We start from the raw sequence: 19,280 nt of genomic DNA, 5'->3' as shown, positions 1-19,280 counted from the left end.
TTTAGGGTTCTGTGAACCTAAGAGAGGACAGAAGGCACCTGCCTCACACCTCACAACTGATGTTTCCAGTAGTCACATTAAATGTTCCCTGGAACACCACAGAGTCACAGCAAACCAGAAACTAAAAGGCAGTGTAAAAAGCATACTGAAGCAAAGTCCACTCTGTAGCCAGCTGGATTGTGTTGTGATCTTTGGGTTTTTTTTTTAAACACAGGAACCTCCAAAGATCTAGACAAGGCTAGTGATTTACTGTGGACACAAAAGTGGGCAAAATTATTCCCCAAATCAAACTAGAGTTTAGTATCTGGAGCATGAAAAAGAGCTACTTACTGGTTTGGGATTGACCTCAGTAGAGATGAGTTTCAGAAGGCAGTTCAGGAGTCTCTGCTTGTGAAAGGTGGGACATGCAGGGACAGCACTTGACTCAGACATTTGCTCTCTAGCATCCTGGGTTTCTGGCTCCAAGACAGCCAGCCAGTCGTATTCCAACTGCAGCTTGTTCGGTTTGCCCATCATGAGGTAGACTTCAGCCAGCGTGAGGCTCTCGGAGGTTCGCAGACTCCATCCTTCTTCTCTGACCTGCTGGGAGAGCCGGCTCGGGTCATCCTTGAGAGACTTTGTACTGGATTGTCCCTGAGGTGGAGGGGGAAACGAGGAGCCCAGCTTCTCTTGAGAATCCTCCATGACTGCATCCGTGATATCCTTGGTACAAGTGTCGAGTTGCTGGCCCTGGCTGTGGCTGGCCTGAGTTTCACACCTGGATGGGCCACTGCCAGGGGAAGCCACACCACCCCTCAGGAGCTGGGAACAGGAGTCAGGGGTCTCTGCGCTCCTCCCGTTCGGAAAAGCCACCGGAGAGGCATTACCAGCTGCTGGGGTAGAGTCTTTCCCATGCAGTTTGTCTGTGCAAGAACATTTCTCTGGGACAATCAGGTCCTGGCAGGACTTCATGTACCGTGGGAATGGATCGAGCAGAGAGAGCTCCTCCACATCAGGGATCTTGCTGAAAGCACAGGCTGTGCTGCACGAGGGCAGCATAGCTGCCTGCTCACCAGCCAGGACCTCCCTGCCCTCCACACAGAAGGCCACTGAGCTCAGCTTTTCCTGGTGCCCTCCTGGATCCTGGAGGCCAGAAGGGGGTTTCTGGAGGGAATTAGTGAAGCCAAGATTTGAGGCTGTTCCTTCCACCTGGCCAGGCTCTAGAGCACCATCTTCAGTGCTTGCAGAAACTTCAGCTGTGGGCTGCGAGGTTCTGCTGGGCTCTGTACTGCTCTCTGCCCTCCCCACACCCTTACCCTCTGTTCCCCGTGGGTATTTCAGCTGTCCCCTTGCTGTCCCCTGACCACTCTGAATGCCAAGGATTTGGGCAGGGGGGAGTAAGTGAGAGTCTTTTGTGTTCTGTTTGCATTTGCCCGTTTCCTGCCAATGCACAGTGCAGAAAGCCTTGGAGTGCACCACTCTGGCTACCCCGGGCAGCGGAGTGAGGGTACAGTTCTCTCCTGGAAAGAGATGGAGCATCACTTTCTCCTCTGAGAAGCTGCCTCTTGTTTCTGAGTCTCTGGAGTCTTGAAGCTGCTGTTCTTCTAGTGTTTTACGCTAAAAAGACGTGTCAAAGAATGTAACAAACATCTGCCCCTTCCAAAAAAGCACCTGGGAAACTATTTCATAAGTTTTAAAAAAAACAGTAAAAAAAAAAAAAAAAGTTGATCAAGGACATGTTCTTTATTCAGCCCAGATATGAAGACACTATAATCAGAAATAAGGTCCTTTGTGGTGATAAAGACTACAGCAAAGACCTGCTACAAGCACAAACTAAATCTCCATTTCAGACAGAATTACTTATCTCTGCTTCACACCCCACTGTAATTGTAAAAAAAACCCAAATCACCCCCAACCAACATACCCCAAACAAATCCAAGTAAAAACTCCAACGTCACTACACAGCAAGGCAGCCTCCACCTTACATGTCCTGAGATCCTTTGAAGTTTCAAGTGCTATGCTGCTGCTCTTCCAGGCTCACAAATTAAAGAGAAAAGCCTGAATGAAAGGCCCAAGAACAGGATAAAATAAAACAGTCAAGAGGAGAACAGAACAGCTGTTAACTCACAAATTCCTCTACTGCATGCATCAGAGTTCAGAGGCAAGGCCACACCAAATGCTGTTTGTCTCAGTGTACAGATAGCAGCAGCGTGACAAGAAGCTTAAGCCTTCATTGGTGAAACTGCACAAAGTGCAAAGATCTGTCCTTAAACTCTTTGCTGAAATTGGAAACAGAATTGTCAGTTATTATCCAGGCTCTGTGGGGGTCACCCATCGATAATGAACCAGACTAAGATCACTGTCTGAGGAAATGAAGCAGAAGCTTCATTTATTCCTCACTAGTTTTCACAGGATCATAGCAGAGAAGAGTTGAGGTCAAAGAGGAACGTTGTGGGATCTCCCATGAAAGCTTCTATTAGTAATGCTGAGACTGACCTCTACCTTTACTGAGCAGAGACTGTAAATTTATGAGGTAGATTCCCTTTTCGGATACCAAACTGAACTTAGAATCGGAAGAGAATTGCTCCCAGGACACACAGCACACGGAACAGATGGAGCAGGAAAAGGATACAATCCGCACTTCATGGAGAGCCCACTTCTGCTTCAGGAACTCAATGAGGCTGGAGACCTTCCGATGTAACTCCACGATCATCCTGTGTGAGAGAAACAGAGCAAGGGAACAGAACAAATGTCAGCAGCAGTTCAAGCCATAGCCTCGATGCTGGAAGGGGAATTCAGGAATAAACTGGCAGTCTATAACACCATCACCGAGAACATACCTACTGCTCCCAAGCTCTGAGCAAAAAACCCAACAAAACCAAAAACATATGTTATTCCACAACTTTAAAATCTTCATAACTCACAACTATGACAACTCACACAATCTAAAAGCCTGTTAGATAAACCTGACTGCCATGACTCAAGAAACGAGTTTTTTCCAGATGGAAGAACACAGGAAAAGATGGTAGGATTTAGCTTAACTGCAGAAGTGTAGGCAAGGCACAAAGCTACCACAAAATATAGAAAGAAAAGACAAAAAGGGGCACAAAGGACTCTCATTTACTTTTTAAAAGCATTTCACAAAATAAATCTAATGCAGAGAGGAGAACGGACATTTTTATCATCATCTTTGGTCACTACACTAAAGTGTATTTGAGCTGTATTTGAAAGAACACTCAACACCACAGGCCCCATGTTTGCTGCCCTGAGTTCTGGACTAGATATAAGTACCAGGATGAACAGCCACTAATGACGCTGGAACAGCAACCTGGCTCAGGAAGAGTGTGGCAGCAGGAGCAGGGAAGGGATTCTTGCCCTGCACTCAGCGCTGGGGAGGCCACCCCTGTGTCCAGTTCTGGACCCCTCAGGTCAGGAAGGGGCTGGAGCGGGTACAGAGAAGAGCAACAAGGCTGGGGAAGGGACTGGAGCACAAGTGCTGTGAGGAGAGGCTGAGGGAGCTGGGGTTGTTGAGCCTGGAGAAGAGGCGGCTCAGGTGTGACCTCATCACTCTCTACAATTCCCTGACAGGAGGTTGTAGCCAGGTGGGGGTCGGTCTCTTCTCCCAGGAAACAACAGTAGGACAAGAGCGCTCAGTCTTAAGCTGTGCCAGGAGAGGTTTGGGTTGGATATTAGGAAGAAATTCTTTACAGAGAGATTGATCAGCCATTGGAATGGGCTGCCCAGGGAAATGGTGGATTCTCCATCCCTGGAGGTGTTTAAGGACAGACTGGATGTGGCATCAGTGCCATGGTCTGGGAACCACGGCGGGGTTGGATCAAGGGTTGGACTCAATGATCTCAGAGGTCCTTTCCAACCTGGTTGATTCTGTGATTCTATGAAGACAGAGGACAAGGCTTGGATGCTGCTCATCTATTTCCCTGTTCTACTCTGAGCAGCACCATCAGTTCTGTTACCTAAGCCGGGGGTTCTGGGCAAGACTCTGCACTCGAGCCCACGCGTGATTATTCCGTGGCTGCAGCTCCACAGGGACCTTGAGAGGGAGTCGTACTGGCTTCTGGTCCTCTTCATCACTCACACCTGAGGGAGATGAACCACAAAGGGTCAAAGCAAGGACAACTCAGTCACAACACTGTGCTCAGTTACATGATAAAAACCACCAGACACCAACATCACCTACAGGCAACCCAGGCAGCTCAGCTTCACCACTGGAGCCTTAATTACCTTCTGTTCCAATGTGTTTATTCTTATCCTTGGACACTGCAGCAGTACTGGAGATTCCAGCTGTGCAAGCAGTGTCAAAAATCAGGTGGTTGGAAACTTCGAACAAACACAGTATTTCAGACCTTTTGAACAACCTGATTCTACTTACTTGGGAACAAGGAAAAGGAAGAGAAAAAAACCAAACGAAATCACACATAACTGAATGGGAGAAGATAAAGAAAGGTCAAAAATGCTCAATGCTAAACACCATAGTGCTGCTAGTTCACTGGCAAAAGGGACTAACCTGCACACACAGTGAAAGCATCATGGGTAAAGCAGTAGTGAGCTGATCTGGTGCGGATATTTCCTTTTCAGCTTAGGTAGTGAGAAAACTGGGTGGGCTCTGAAGTTACTGGGATTATTCAAGCAAACAGGCCAAGACAGACAACAGTGACATATCCATGCCCAGCACAAATGTACAGTATCCCAAATTTCCCTGCCAGTGATGGACACACCAGAACAAGCCCACTCATTTTCTATTCTTCCAACCATCTGCTAAAACACCCCACGTTCCAGCATCTCTTACCATCTGGATCGCAGAGCTTCTTCAAAGCCCTGCACATGGGAGCTTTGATACGCAGGTTTCTGCCTTTGTAACGAACAGTCGTAGCCCTGGATACGTGGAAAGAGAAGTACTTAGAGGCACCAGCAACAACAGTCCTGAATGCAGACATGACAGGGACACAGAGCCAAACACGATCGTGGCTACAGGAACGCACAGGGGAATGGAAGGCTCTGCGGTGCAGGTTTAAAGAGTATTCACTGTTTTTTGCCACTTTACTTTTCACTGTGCAAGTGCTACCCTTGTTATCCTCCTCTTCCAGACTTTCATGAAACACTGGGCTGTCCACTCAGGGAGGGACTGCTGTTTTATGAGTGGACCAGGACTGTTACTTGGGTTGAAGAGTACCCACACAGACAGCTGCTTCATAAAAGACAAGTGGGTTTGTTTTAGTCTCCCCTTTATACTCCTGACTTAATTACAGAAGAAAAAGTCTGAAGTTTTTGCGAATTCTTCCATTTGGAAATACCCCCCCCTCCTCTGGTACAGTCAGGAGGTCTAAGAGCTTGTGCAGGAACCTCAACAAAGTAACTTTTACAGCATGATTTAGCTTCAGTCTCAGATTAGCAGTCTCAAAGATCCTTAAAAGCCAGAGGTCATTTTTTATTTTCACACAATGGAACTACTTGATTTCTTCACTCCATCAGCCATGTTTTCTTTTCAGGGACTTCAAAGGCAGGAATTGAGCCCAACCAAGTTACCAATGGCAGCATTACTACCCAAAACTTGAAACATTAAGCATCAGCCAGCATAGAAGCAGCAGGATGGAACATAAGTCCTTGCAGTAAAATGAAAGAAATTCTAGGAATTAGAAAATATTTCTATGCTGTAAGGAAGACATGATTAGGCACTTGTCTATGGTGCTAAGAGGGAAATTTGCAAAAAGGCAGCAGAAATGAAGCCAGATCTGAGAAGATGGAGCTGATGGGGTGAACAACTTTCATTTACTGAGCTGTGAACTTCTAGATTCAGAATATCCCAGAGCTGGAAGGGCACATTTCCTTCCAGCTTAATCCTAACCTGAATTCTTGGAAACAGGAATTCTTTGAAGATAGTTGGTCCCACCAAGTCCAACAGTCAATCTCTGCCAGTGTAAACACTCTTAGAGAAGGGCACAGAAACCCTTCTGGACATTGCAATGGGCACCTCAGCCTTAACACAGGAGGCTCCAATGTCCTCTTATACAGATCCTTATATAGTGTAGATATGATTTTATCAGTAATCAGCATTTTTAGAAAATAAATATCCTGAAAACAAGCTGAATCAACTAGGACTCTCTCTCCTTTTTTTTAATGTGCAAATAAATCCAATTTCACTACAAGTGAGGACAAATCAGTATGAACCCAAACTCACTTATGTCAAAAGGGATTGCAGCGTATAAAACCAGGAAACTCAACTACAAATTCTGCTGTGCTCAAATTCAGCTGGCCAGTGTTAGGACAATTTCCCTCTTAGGTCTGAATCTTTAGCTGGAGAATCTCCATCTTTTTTCATGGGCCCAGACTTTGGCCTCAGCCAGCAGTCAGAAGCAGCTGCCCAGTATAAAAGTGCCTGGTACAGATCCTGAAGGATTTGGCAGCACCTAGAGAGTTTGCAGTAAATAAAAACTAACTACACATTACATTTCTTTGTACAGTACTTATTATCATGTCCTCCAAGAACAGTAACTGGAAAAACAGCTGAGGACTACAACTCTTCAACTTTTACCGTAGACCCCAGAAATCACTGTCCCTTTCACTCAGTTTTACCCCCAAGGAACACATCCTCAGGATTTACACCACATACCTTGAGCCTTTAACAACAGGGATTCAATGAAACTACATTTACTTTACTGCCAGTAACGCAGTCACCACAGTAAGCAATTTTACAAAGGTCACACTGATATGAGAAGATGCACAAATGCACCCAACTGCCAGAAGAGCAAAGCCTGGGAATGTGACTGAACAGCTGTACAGAAAACAATGATGCTGCACCAACATGCCCAAGTGACTGCCTTGTTCCTGCCAGGAGTCCACTACAGCATTACAGCAATCTGAACTGCTGGGGTGATCTCCTTTGGGAAGCCCATGCCTGGATGTTCCCTACTGTTCAAGTGAAAAACACAGGTTTCATAATTGCCTCATACAAAACCCACTACAGCCAGTGAAAATCACCCAAAATTTCAATGCACCTTGGAACAGGTTTCTAAATTGCAAATTTACACTGCTTTAAGACAGCAAATTCTTTTGAACTACTCGTGCAAGCTGAGTCTCCTCCTTGATTTTAGCTAATGCAATTCCTTATTATCAAATGTGCCCTTGAAGCATGTGACTGAAGATTCAGAAATAGCATTATTACTGTTGTTGTTGTTATTATTACTGTTATTGTTACTACTTTGACAATATAAGGGTACAAGTGGAGAGACTTTTTTTGTTAGAGTAACTGATACATCTATATAAAACAGACAAGCTTTGTGGAAATTGGTCCATCACATGAGTGGAAGGTGACTGAAGGAAGGGCCTGGCTGCTCAGAAGGCCATTTGATCCACCTAAAACAGATGAGCTAATTGACTAAGAGAAAGGAGGAAGAAGAGAAGTGCTGCTGTTAATTTTTCACATTTTCGGTTTCTCTTCAAGAGCCTAACTAGTTGGTCATGAAGCATTTATTGTTGAGTCAGGATTCCTGGCAGTTGTTTCTGCTCAATTTGTCTGCCACCTGCTCAGGTGCACCTTGGGCTGCAGGTACCCACCATCTGTCACCACCACAGAGCAGCTCACAAACAGACGTGGATCAGCATCACAAACTCCTGGCTCCACCTGTACCTATGCTTAAAAGGGCAGGGACAGGAGGAAAAAAAACAACCCTCACAACCAAAACCTAGGACAAAAGCCACAAAAGAAGTGTGAAAAATGTAAGTATATTATGGCAAAGATATTCTAAAAATCGCACTGGAAGAAAGCAAACAACTGCAAACCTGCTGGCAGCCCGAAAGAGGAGCAGGGAATGCTGCATTCCCCAAGCACTGAGGGTGAATGGCACAGTCCAGAACTCAGCAAGCAAAGTACACTGGTCAGCCAGTGAAGAAACACAGAGCACTCATAAATGTGACAGAACAGCACTGCCAAGGTCCCATGGCAGTTTCCACCCTGGCACTACAGCACTGTCCCACAACTCCAGCAATCCATCCTTTGACTTCCATTGCTCCCTCATGCTGTAAAATTAACATTCCAGCTCTACAGATTCAGGTGTTCTGCTTGGAGAGACAGGAACAACTTCCCTAATTCCCTTTTCCATTAAGTATGATGGGCTTCAAGCAATCTAGGCAGAGTCTAAAGAATAACTAATGTAAAAAGTGGATATAATTAGAGACTACAGCTTCCTAATTGCCATCCACGGCTGGGAGGTTGGAAAAAGACTATTTCTACAAATTCAAGGGAAAAAATGAGGAGATGGTCTGCAACAGAACTACTCTTAGCTTCAAAATACCTATTTTCTTCTCTTACCTGGATCCTGGATGTTTCCAAATGCAGTAAAGGGTAAAACAGTTACTCTACTGACTACGCATTCAGAACTACCAGTCTTACTTGACATCAAGAGTATGTCTTGCCTATTTAAAAGGATGGGGTTTATACATTATTTTTTCAGGATGAACTGCTATTTTATGATCAAGATTTTCAGGGAGTTACAGATGTCCCCTCAGCCAAAGAGCTCTCCCAAGGAAATGGAAACCAGTGAAGAATCACTTCCATCCCACACAAAGCACATTCAGAACCTGAACCAGACTAAGCAATCAATCTCTCTTTCTTACCTTGTGCTATAAAGAGCCTCTCAGTTTGGAGGGCAAAACCACAAACACTCCCAGACACTGAGCAGTGCTGTGCTTAACTCCTGCATCGTTACAAGACTTCTTTATTTAGGTGTTTATTGTGGTTCATTTGGATTTTCATTTTAACTTATCCAGAAGTCCTTATTTACAGAAATCCATATTTACAAAGAGATCAAGAAAATATTTGTACTTCTTTATATGTATTTTTTTATTAAAAGTAAAGTGTTAAAAAACTAACTTAAATAAAAATGTTTCACTCCTAGAAATGAAACAAAAAAAGCGCTTCAGTTTGTTAATTTACACTTGTTACTGAGCAGTTCTGATATAGTGCCCTAAATCTTTGTTTCTTGTTACACATCCTAATCACAGAATCTAATGACATAATAAACACGTAGTAGAATTAAAATGCTGTTAATAAAAACCTCAGCACAAAGGACTGAACAGAGTGGCTGGTGTGGGCCAGTGTTGACCTGAGTATGCTGAACTAGCTGGAGCAGCTACAGAGTAATTCTTATCTCCCCATTGCATTTATAAATACCTAAACTTTAACCTGTGAGACCCCCATTCATTCAGCTACACCTGTCCCAGTGGCTGTGGTCCAGCCTCATTTACCTGTTACTGACATTCTGAAGACAAGTGCAGAGATGTGTAACAGCAAATGGCCTGAACTGCAACAGTCCAATAGGAACAGGTCACACAAAGACTTTGCCAGCACTTGCCATAGACAGATTTAAGTTTTCAAGCACTACTTACTCTCTGTGACCTGGGTTATAAGCTCAGCTAGGAAGCTCTTAAGTATGGTTTTCTTATGACTCCCTCACTGGGTCATTTGTTTTTCCACACTCCATCAAATCAGTACAGAAACCAGAGATGCAAAACAAGCACTGAATTAGAGTGTGTAACTCCAGGGTCTGGAGCCCTCCTGCAAATAAACTGCCAGGTAGCTCCTCATAACCTCAGCCTCTCTTGACCTTTCTTACCAATTAAATGAGGCAAATGTTTACCTCCTTAAGGAGCAGATCATCAGGATAATGCATGTTCACATTCCCCATTTTTAATCACTTTGGATTCACTTTCCCTCACAACTTTCCACACAGTGACAAGCCTTACAAAGGGTGTTGCACTCAGAGAAGAGCAGGAGTGTCACACTTGAAAGAAACACGTTATGAACTGAGAACTGCTTACAAATAGGGAGGGGGATCATAAAATTGTACCATCACTGAGCAAGATGAGAAGTTGAATCGACTGGGATACGTGCAGTGTGTTTGCTTCTGGAAGCTATGAGGTTGCTCTGAACATGCAGGGAATTAATTCACACGGTGCACACAGAGGTGGTAACGAAGTCACAGTTTGTTCCTCTTCAGCTGATGAGGTTCACCCACCAAAGGGGGTAAGAGATGCAGGAGAAAAAGGGAAGCAAAGATGTGTCTCCCGTCTGTAGACAAAAAGTCTATGCAAAAGTAACTATTTCTGAACTGGTTAATGTTAGGCGTGCTAACATTTTGGGGTAGAAGATTAGCATTAATATTTTCAAATGCAAAGACTCCTCTCTTCAAGATGGTTTGTTACAAGCCTGGCCTTTATAGAGTAAGCACCTAGACTTGACAGAAATCATCAGCCCTCATAAACAATTGATTAGAAGAACTAAGGCCTGAATCATATGAAGTGCTAGATTGATGCTGCAGTTCACTAAACGTCATCAGGCTCTTTTGTTGTGCTTTAATTTGTTTGGATGATCCAGTATTAGAGAGACTCTCCAGTAAAGCACACAGTGACTGAAACAACCGCTGATATCCAGAACTAGACAGATACTCGTGACGCTGGGGATAAAGGCTCATCCCAGGCCCATTTTAACTGGTAACTCCAACTTGAAGAAGTAATTGGCTTTAAGAATAATTTTGTTATACGAAAAAACATAATATTTTAGATTTTAACTGTACAAAATCCAAACTAAATGGGAATTTCTCTTCTAATTTAAAAACCCTCAGTTAACAGAAGAACGAACAAGTGATTTAAGAATCACATTCAAGACCTGCAACACAAACACACCATAAAAAGGGCATCTCCCAGGAGAGGAAGGGTTGTTTGACTCTAAAAACCTGATTCTGGAAACTCCATTTGGGAACAACAGGAAGGTACAACATCAAGTATCCATATAATGCAAGGTAAAGTCAAAAGTCTGCAGCTACTCAGGGGACAAACTCCTATTCCTGTCTGCAGTCAAGTTTACTCCATAGTAACTTGTCTGCTCCAGTGAAGCATCCTAAAAGCAATAACACCAAAGGTAAGAAGGGACCTGCAACGGACAGAAAATAATGCTGTTTTCAAATCACTTTTAAAGATGTGATTAGGACAAACCAATGCATTCTGAGTGATCACAATCCTTCAAATAGTATCCTTTCAAGGAGATTTCACTTCAAAAAACATAAATTCTAAAAGCTGGACTACTTAAGAAAATTTTATGTGCAAATACATCAGGTATTCCTTCATTGCTAATAGTACAGCAACTTCTCACCCTTTCTGTGTTCTATGAGCACACTGACTCACAGACTAAATCTCCAAATCTCACAGTTCTCCCTTGAAATGAATGAGAACACTCGTTCTCAAAGTCAAGCAGATGCAGAAGTGACTGGAGGGCTGAGCGCTCCAGTGTCCTGAAGGGTCATTTCAGGTCTGAAAGTCAGTACTTGTGAGCACTGTGGGCAGAAGGGTCTGGAGATGAACGCTCACTGCAAGAAGGTGATTGAGGGGCTGGAGTGTGTGCAGGGAAGGGAATGGAGCTGGGAAGGGGCTGGAGCAGCAGGAGCAGCTGAGGGAGCTGGGGGGGCTCAGCCTGAAGAAAAGGAGGCTCAGGGGGGACCTTCTGGCTCTGCAACTCCCTGACAGGAGGGGGGAGCCGGGGGGTTCGGACCCTGCTCCCAGGGAACAGGGACAGGAGGAGAGGGAACGGCCTCAAGTTGTGCCAGGGGAGGTTTAGGTTGCATATTGGGGAAAATTTCTTCACAGAAAGGGTAGTCAGGCACTGGCATAGGCTAGAGCCTCCATCCCTGGAGGGATTTAAAAGATATGTGGCATTTGGGACGTGGTCAGTGGTGGCCTTGGCAGTGCTGAGGTAATGGTTGGACCTGATGATCTTGGAGGTCTACTCCAACCTAAATAATTCTACGACTCCATATTCCCTGTAGTGAATCTACATAGTTATAACACCATAACTTCTCTAAAGAATTCTCATTTAATAATTTTATTAAACTTCACCCATCATTTCTTACTGATAACAATTAATGGCTTCATGGAAAAGGGGAAAAAAAACCTAATACAAAACAAGCTAAGAATGGAAAGTGTCAAACTGCAGCTCTACAAAACAAAGAAATGCCCCCAGACTCTGGATGACCAGTACAACAGTCAAGCTGGTGACCAACCCAGTTTTATGAGTTTTAGGAGTAAGTTCTTACTTACCCGGCCTGAATGAGCTCGTTGAGTTTCGCTGCATTCTTGTCATCCATACCTTTAGGAAATAGGATAACACAGTGAATTAGGACTGACAGTCATAAAGCCACGACCTTTCCTGTGTCCTGTCGGGTTTTCAAAGCCACTACATTTTATTCTCACATAAGACTGATCTGTAAATGTGCTGGAACACACCCTTCCTGAAAAGTTTGCACTTTCAGAACATGCAAACTTTACATGATCCTTGCCATGAAAATTACACTTTCCACGTGGATTAATGACCCTAGCTTAGGTACTGCAGCTGTCTTCAAATGCTGGGCTTTAATCTGACACTGCAGTATTAAAAAGAAAAGCTTCACCTTTCTGCTCAATCTCTGTTGCTAAGGTAGCAAAGTAAGCAGGAAACAGCATCATAGCAATGAACACAGTAAAAAACTAAACAAAAATGTAACATGTAACTCTCACTTTTCTCTATGCGTTACACAGCAAGTTTTTAAATGGACATTTTGGTAACTTGATTCATGTGATAGTAAGGCCTAGATCTATTTACTGAACAATTAACCTCCCTCTAGCAATGCTGAAAGTATTTCTGACGTGCTTTCATGTCTCCTCTCCATTTCTGGGACTCCGTGAATACATGAGGGGAAAAAAAAGGGAAAAGGAAAAAAAATCCAAATGAAAAAAAGAAACTGCTTTCCCCTGCTGCAAAGCAGACCTCTCATAAACTGGGGGTAGAGTCTTGCAGATCGAGTCCATTTGGTCTTGGAGATGAGAATTTTCCAAGTGCCAGTGGATAAAGTATGTAAATAAGTTCTGAAGTTCTAAAAAGACAGAAGTACAGAGGTTGCAGGCATTTCCATGGTGACTGTATGAAACCTTACTCCAAGTCCCAGCAAGAAGGGTCTGTTGATGCTTGTAAAACAAGATGTGGGTACAGGGAAGAAACACTGATTTCTGGTGACAATGCAATGTGCCTTGCCTCTGCACCTGCCTTGGCACGAAACAGTTCAAAATTGCTTCTTCAAGGTGAATTAACATGCTGGGGATCTTTGAACAAACAGAATAAAGTCACTGTGAACATTCAAAACAGGCTTGTTCATGACCTGCTATGATAACAATCCCAGTTGAGGAACAGCAAAAAATCCCCTGCCAAATACCACAATCCTATTAGGAATTGTACATGTCCACTCATGAATCCTTCTTGTCCTTCTCTCTTTGCAACTAGTATGACTTCAAAAAGAAGTATTTTAATCATTTTCTGTGTCTCACAAATTAAACAAACTGCAGAGGATGCACTATGATGTAACACTGACTGCTTGGGGACAAATGAAAAAATGCATGGATAAAAAGGTGCACGTGCATGCACTCGTACACACGGGGCGTGCTCCTCTGCCCACTCCCCAGGCCACTCATGTCAAGAGTCCTCTCTGGTCTGCAAACCATGAGGACCGTGGGATCATGTCCTGGACTGATCCCCCAGCAGGTGAGGGGGATTCTGCCCCTCTGTTCCACTCAGGTGAGACCCCACGTGCAGTGCTGGCTCCAGCTCTGGGGGTCCCGGCACAACAAGTACTTAAAGGGGGCTTATAAGAAAGACAGGGAGAGACTTTTTAACAGGGCCTGCAGTGACAGGACAAGAGGTGATGGTTTAAACCAGAAGAGAGGATATTTAATCTACATGTAATTAATTACTGTTTTTATTATGAGGGCGGGGAGGCCCTGGCACAGGTTGCCCAGAGAAGCTGTGGCTGCCCCATCCATTGAAGCATTCAAGACCAGGTTGGACAGGGCTTGGAGCAACCTGGGCTAGTGGAAGGTGTCAACAAGGTCAGAACCCATCTTGGTTAGTCAGTAAAGTCTTATGATTTGTAATGCTTTTTCATCTTCAGGGTTCCATGAGGAAAAATTTAGAGACCAACTCAGAGAAAGGTGCCATCCCAGATCTGGACTGCGTAGGCACAAATAATTGTGGGTGCAAATGATATAATTTACACATTTAATTGCTTAGTTTTCAATTATAATAAAATAGATCACCTAAACTCTGTGTGTGTGTTTACCTGTCACCTACAGGCAATACACGCACTGATTGTGGAGGCAGGAAAAGCTAAAGAAATCTCTCCAAGGGGACTAATACAACAGACTAAGGTGGTCTCTAAAAATAAAAATACATATAATGAAGAAACAATACCATAGAGTACAGCAATAGAATCAAATGAACACAAGTTCTCAATAACTCAAAACTGGAACTCAACTAGACAGTGCCAACTTCAAGGGTAGGTACTTGTGATTCTATCATGTAAAAATAACCTGAAGTCATTGTACTCACATCCCCCGATCTTTTTCCTCAGTTCTCCATAGCAGATTAAGCCATACAGCTCCAGGGAAGATTTTTTCAGCCCTTGAGAAAACACTGAAAAGCAGAAGAGGTGTCAGTGAGATGCAGGTTGCAGATACTCACATACAGCTATGCTGCAGACACTGATTTCAACCCTGAAAAGGAAAGCATTTGTATTTCCAGTGATGAGATGAACATCCCACCGAAGGCAAGACTAAGTTCTTGTTCAGGAAACACCAGAATGGGACTGGTTCACCAATTTAGATTACAGGAAAACAAAGCAGCTTCCACAGAATTTAAAGAAGTATGCAACAGTTCCATATGCAAAATAAAGCACATACATAATAAAGCTAACTCCAGTATCACTTCACTGTTTACAAATTCTCGGGGAAATGTCCAGACACCCCCAAGGAAATGCATACAGAACTCTTTTATATGAAAATTTAGAATTAGATCTGGATTTTCCAGAAGACAAAGTATTTTCTGTGCACTCAAATGCACCTTACGTAAGTTAATGTAAATTCCAGATTTTAAATTTTTACATGAAGAATTTCAGATATTTTATTTACCTTTGCAAAGGTTTTTTTGTCCTTTCTCATCAAGACATATGATATGGACATTATTGCTAATAGATCTAAAGATCTATAACAGCAAGGACAGTCTTGTGGTTTACAAATCAGGTGAAAATATTTATTCTTGTCTATTCATCAAGACTTTATTTCTCTTTGACCTTCAGACTCATTTAATTCCAAAATCCAGGCACACATATTTCTACCAATGCTAAAGCTCACCATACTACTGCACTCTTACATTCCTTCACACAGTAAGAATCTAGACATCAATACAAAACTCTGTTAGCCAAAAAACAGATTAACTTCTTCTGTGATATCTTTTGATTTTAAAAATGCTTCCATACTGTGTTTGCTACAACATTTGTTTTTAAATAAAATACTAATGGCTTGTTTCATCTTAAAGTGCTGCCTTGTCTTGAAAGAACTCACAAATACACCTTATGCCAGGTGGTTTAAATATGCAAGTCCTCCTTTAGGTAAGCCAAGCTCAGGAGCAGACAAGTTCATTAACAGACTGTTTCATATACTATTTTTTGCATTCCTTCAGCTTCTTTCTAGACATATCCATTTCTTATTAATGAATTATTTTTAACTTGAGAGGCTCTGGCCACAAACTGTGTAGATGAATTTACTATCCAAACTTTTGCAGGCGTTCAAAGACCGAATACTTCAATCACCACAAACTGCCATGATTTCCGCAACTTAGAATATACCATCAGGACAGGAAAACTGCAGTGTCTTCCACTTAATCAACAAGTAATGGGAGACCTGACATTCTTGTCACCTCCAAGTCAAAAGAACTGGATCTTAGTAAAATCTTGTCACTCTGAAATAGATTTCTTTAACCTGTTATTCAGATCTGAGCACACACAAACTGACTTGAACACTCACTGTCCATTACTAAGTAGTACGGATTTGATAAAAGTCCATTCTCAACAATCATATGTTACTATTACTGTTACAAAACACCATCAGCAGTTTATCTGACTTCCCAACTTCCTTTTCATTAAACAAGTTGCAGAAGGAGGGAATAGAATGGGAAGGGGAAGTTACTGACCCAATGGAACAATTTCAGGCTTGTTTGAAGTGGGAGCAAATATGTCACCATTTGCACTTTTATTGGACTGTTTATTTCTGCCTTCCCCCAAGAATTGTAAAGTGGTGCTGAGTGGTGCAGTTGCTCGATGCAGTCATGCCTGACTAACATCTAAGTAGCTCTCCTCAAAGGTGTGTTCCTGAGAATACAAAAACATTCCCTTGAACCTGGCTTTTCCACAGTGTTATACAATAAATGATGTGGTGAATTCATTTAACAGTAGTGACACAAATACCAGGTTTTGAAAAGCATTTTTCAAAAAACATAGACCTCAGCAGGGCCATGCTTAGGAAAATAAGATGTGAGATGCTGTGGACTCCTCATCCCTGGGAGTGTCCAAGGTCAGGTTGGACGGGGCTTGGAGCAACCTGGGCTAGTGGAAGGTGTCCCTGCCCGTGGCAGGGGGTGGAATGGGATGACCTTTGAAGTGCCTTTTAACCCAAACCCTCCTGTGATCCTACGACTCCGTGTTCACAGACACCCTCCTTAGAATTTGTCTTCTCACCTCCAACCCTCCAGGATGGTACTGAAAGGCAGGACTGCAGCCCCCACATCCACACTGTGCATACTAACCATTATCAAAGTCAATGTACTTGGAGATCTTGTGCCAGGTGCGGTAGTAGAAGTGCCGGACCTGCTCCTTGTTCTTCACCATGCTTGCTGGTTTGCCTTTCTTCTTGTACTTCAGGGCAATGTTGTTCTGGATAGCTTCAAAGTCCTTCCCATGCTGAAGAATAAATAAACCAAACTGAAATACTCAAATCCAAACTTAGATCTCCTCATAAGTCAACTCAAACAACATGAGGGACTTTGGGGTTCTTCGGGGGATATTGGATTTCAACGGTCATAAACAAAATTCTTGAGTATCAGAACTCGGCCGTGAGAGAATGACACTGGTTTCCTTTGTTTTATATAAAATGCATTATAGATGCCAAATTAATTACTTTCCAATTTCTTTAACACTTTCAAAATAGAAACAGTAATATGTTAGCAATTTAAAAAAAAAAAAATCCAACTTTACTCACAAACGTGCTAAGTAGCAGAACTGAAAACAATGATTTTCTCCCTGAGCTTTCTTCACTTTCCTCTGCATTCCCCCCACCATTTCTCATTAGAGTGAATGAAAAACCTATTACATTTACCAGTTGCACTTTTATTTACAGTACATTTCATGATACGGTTACAAAACTTGAGTTCAAAAAGATTTGACTTTACATTTAACTCCTGCTATCACAAAATTTGTGTATTCATAATAGGTTGGAACCAATTTACATATAAAGTATGAAAATCTCTTCTGAAAGGCAGTGACACAAAATAAACGAAGTGGGGGACCAAAGAGAGTCCCAAATCCATTTTCCTCAGTATTCAAAAAAATAAATCAATGAAGTGACTTAAAAACTCATGATTCCCAGGAATATTACTGCAACTCAGAGGAGTTAAAGAAAACAGTGTTTAAGTGTTCATTTTGTCCACAAAATATATACACATGAATCACGTCTATGACAAAAAAAAAAAATTCAAGAAGATGCACATTTGCAAAGTTCTGACCACCACTGCACTTGTTTTTATCTTTGTTATGCACTTTGATAACAGAAATACTCTTAAAATATAAATCACAGGAACAGGACAAGCAGGAATCCATCACATACATCACATGAGACAGAAGACAAGTTGATGTAACTTTTCCCTGTCTCTCAGCCCTAGGACTAAACTGGCTCTAACCTCTTCATTGTCAAAGACTAAACACAACTCTTACTAGAACAGAACAGCTTTTCTTGTTTGGTATTATTACAGAAGAAGTATGCTGCTTTTGGAAGTTGAGATGAGGACATTATTTATTTATTTCTCATTTGAAACCAAACCAGAATTCAAAAACAACAGAAATTATTATAAAATTTCATAAATAAAACCCAGAAATATTTCCTGTGTATTAAAAAAAAAAAAAGCCACCAACAAACTTGACACTGTTGAAATGTGGCTTTGAGTGACAGCTGGTTTATAGCCCACTGTCACTGGTGGGCACGACACACAAGTGCTGCTGTGTAAGTGTGCCTTCTGTTCCTGCCAACCTCACCTGAACTGACCTTCTCTAGGAATATTCAGAATATCCACTCTAACTAAGCCATCTAAGTTTGATATTTTCTTCTACATATACCTCATACAGTCCCTCAAAGAAAGTATTCTTGTCCTCAGTGCTCCATGACTCCCACTGCCGTCGGACCTTCTTCCCTTCCTCCTTCTCTCCAGTCGAGGAGCCCAGGTTCCTTCCCGCTGACTTGGAATTCCCAGCTGGATTGCTGGGAGGAATTCCTGATGTGCCACCAGACGCAGTCCCTCCATTATCTGCTGCTGCAAAAAACCATGACAAGAGTGAATATTAAACCAACAGGAGGACTCATGGATAGAGACCTTTTTCATCACTCGCATCTTTATCAGGGTTTTTTTGCAAGATATTTCACCTGAAATGCACCAGGTAAACAATAAAGTTTGGTTTTATAGAAATAAAATCTCGAAGAGCAAAACGCAAGGGGAAGGTTTTGACGGCTTAATTTTGTATTTGCAGGAGTAACAGAGATAAGCAGGAATACAGGACAGCACCCTCTACCAGACAACCCTCTCTGATCCTTGCACGCTGGTGAGCTCTGCAGTCACTGCTCTGCAGCCCAGGGAGCTCCTGAGCAGTGCTGAACAGGGAGCTGACCCACGGAGCACACTCATGTCTGTGAGGAAAACACATGTAATGTCACATCCTTGTCTTTGGTCTTGATCCTACTGCCTCTGGAATAACTCTGGTAAGGGAGGCTTGAAAGATGTTGGCTTTAGTTCATCACACAATGGATCAGAATCTCCACAGTCTGATCCACAGTGTAGGATCCTCAGAGCACCATCCCTGATACGGCTCATCTAGGATAACCCAAAGTATCCCAAAGATAGGCAAGCCCCAACTCTTTCTCCTTCCCCAAATCCTGCTGTGGCTTTCCTTAAAAGGCACAGAAGTTCATCTTGGTCATCCCTTTGTCAGTTATCGACAAAGAACACTGATCAGAAGAGGGATATGAAGACTGGAAATACTAAAATCAGAACAATACCAAATGGAACTGAGAGAATTTGCTGTTTACTCAATTAGAGGGGCAGGGAGAAAATGGGATGGAAAATCTACAAACCAAACATAATGCTTGGTTTGACACTGTAACAGATTATC

General features: G+C 42.8%; 1 protein-coding gene across 6 annotated transcripts in view; it reads right to left on the bottom strand.

The window, feature by feature from the left end:
* Nucleotides 1–19,280, bottom strand: part of CRAMP1 (cramped chromatin regulator homolog 1) — a 50,507-nt gene that overhangs the window by 19,097 nt on the left and 12,130 nt on the right. For 5 of the 6 annotated variants that reach the window (XM_050317125.1, XM_050317129.1, XM_050317130.1 and 2 more), the window contains 8 exons: nucleotides 18,234–18,427; nucleotides 16,652–16,805; nucleotides 14,402–14,485; nucleotides 12,085–12,133; nucleotides 4,787–4,872; nucleotides 3,954–4,077; nucleotides 2,612–2,693; nucleotides 331–1,596 (listed from right to left, as the gene is read on the bottom strand). In XM_050317125.1, the coding sequence (XP_050173082.1) occupies nucleotides 331–1,596; nucleotides 2,612–2,693; nucleotides 3,954–4,077; nucleotides 4,787–4,872; nucleotides 12,085–12,133; nucleotides 14,402–14,485; nucleotides 16,652–16,805; nucleotides 18,234–18,427 (2,039 nt within the window). The remainder of the gene's footprint in view (nucleotides 1–330; nucleotides 1,597–2,611; nucleotides 2,694–3,953; nucleotides 4,078–4,786; nucleotides 4,873–12,084; nucleotides 12,134–14,401; nucleotides 14,486–16,651; nucleotides 16,806–18,233; nucleotides 18,428–19,280) is intronic. The other variant, XM_050317128.1, reaches the window with a different exon arrangement.

This window comes from Myiozetetes cayanensis, unplaced genomic scaffold, assembly GCF_022539395.1.
Source record: "Myiozetetes cayanensis isolate MyiCay16 unplaced genomic scaffold, myiCay2020 scf20-37, whole genome shotgun sequence".
NCBI lineage: Eukaryota > Metazoa > Chordata > Aves > Passeriformes > Tyrannidae > Myiozetetes > Myiozetetes cayanensis.
The sequence above is the reverse complement of the archived record's forward strand: the minus strand, read 5'-3'. Positions and strand labels throughout refer to the sequence as shown.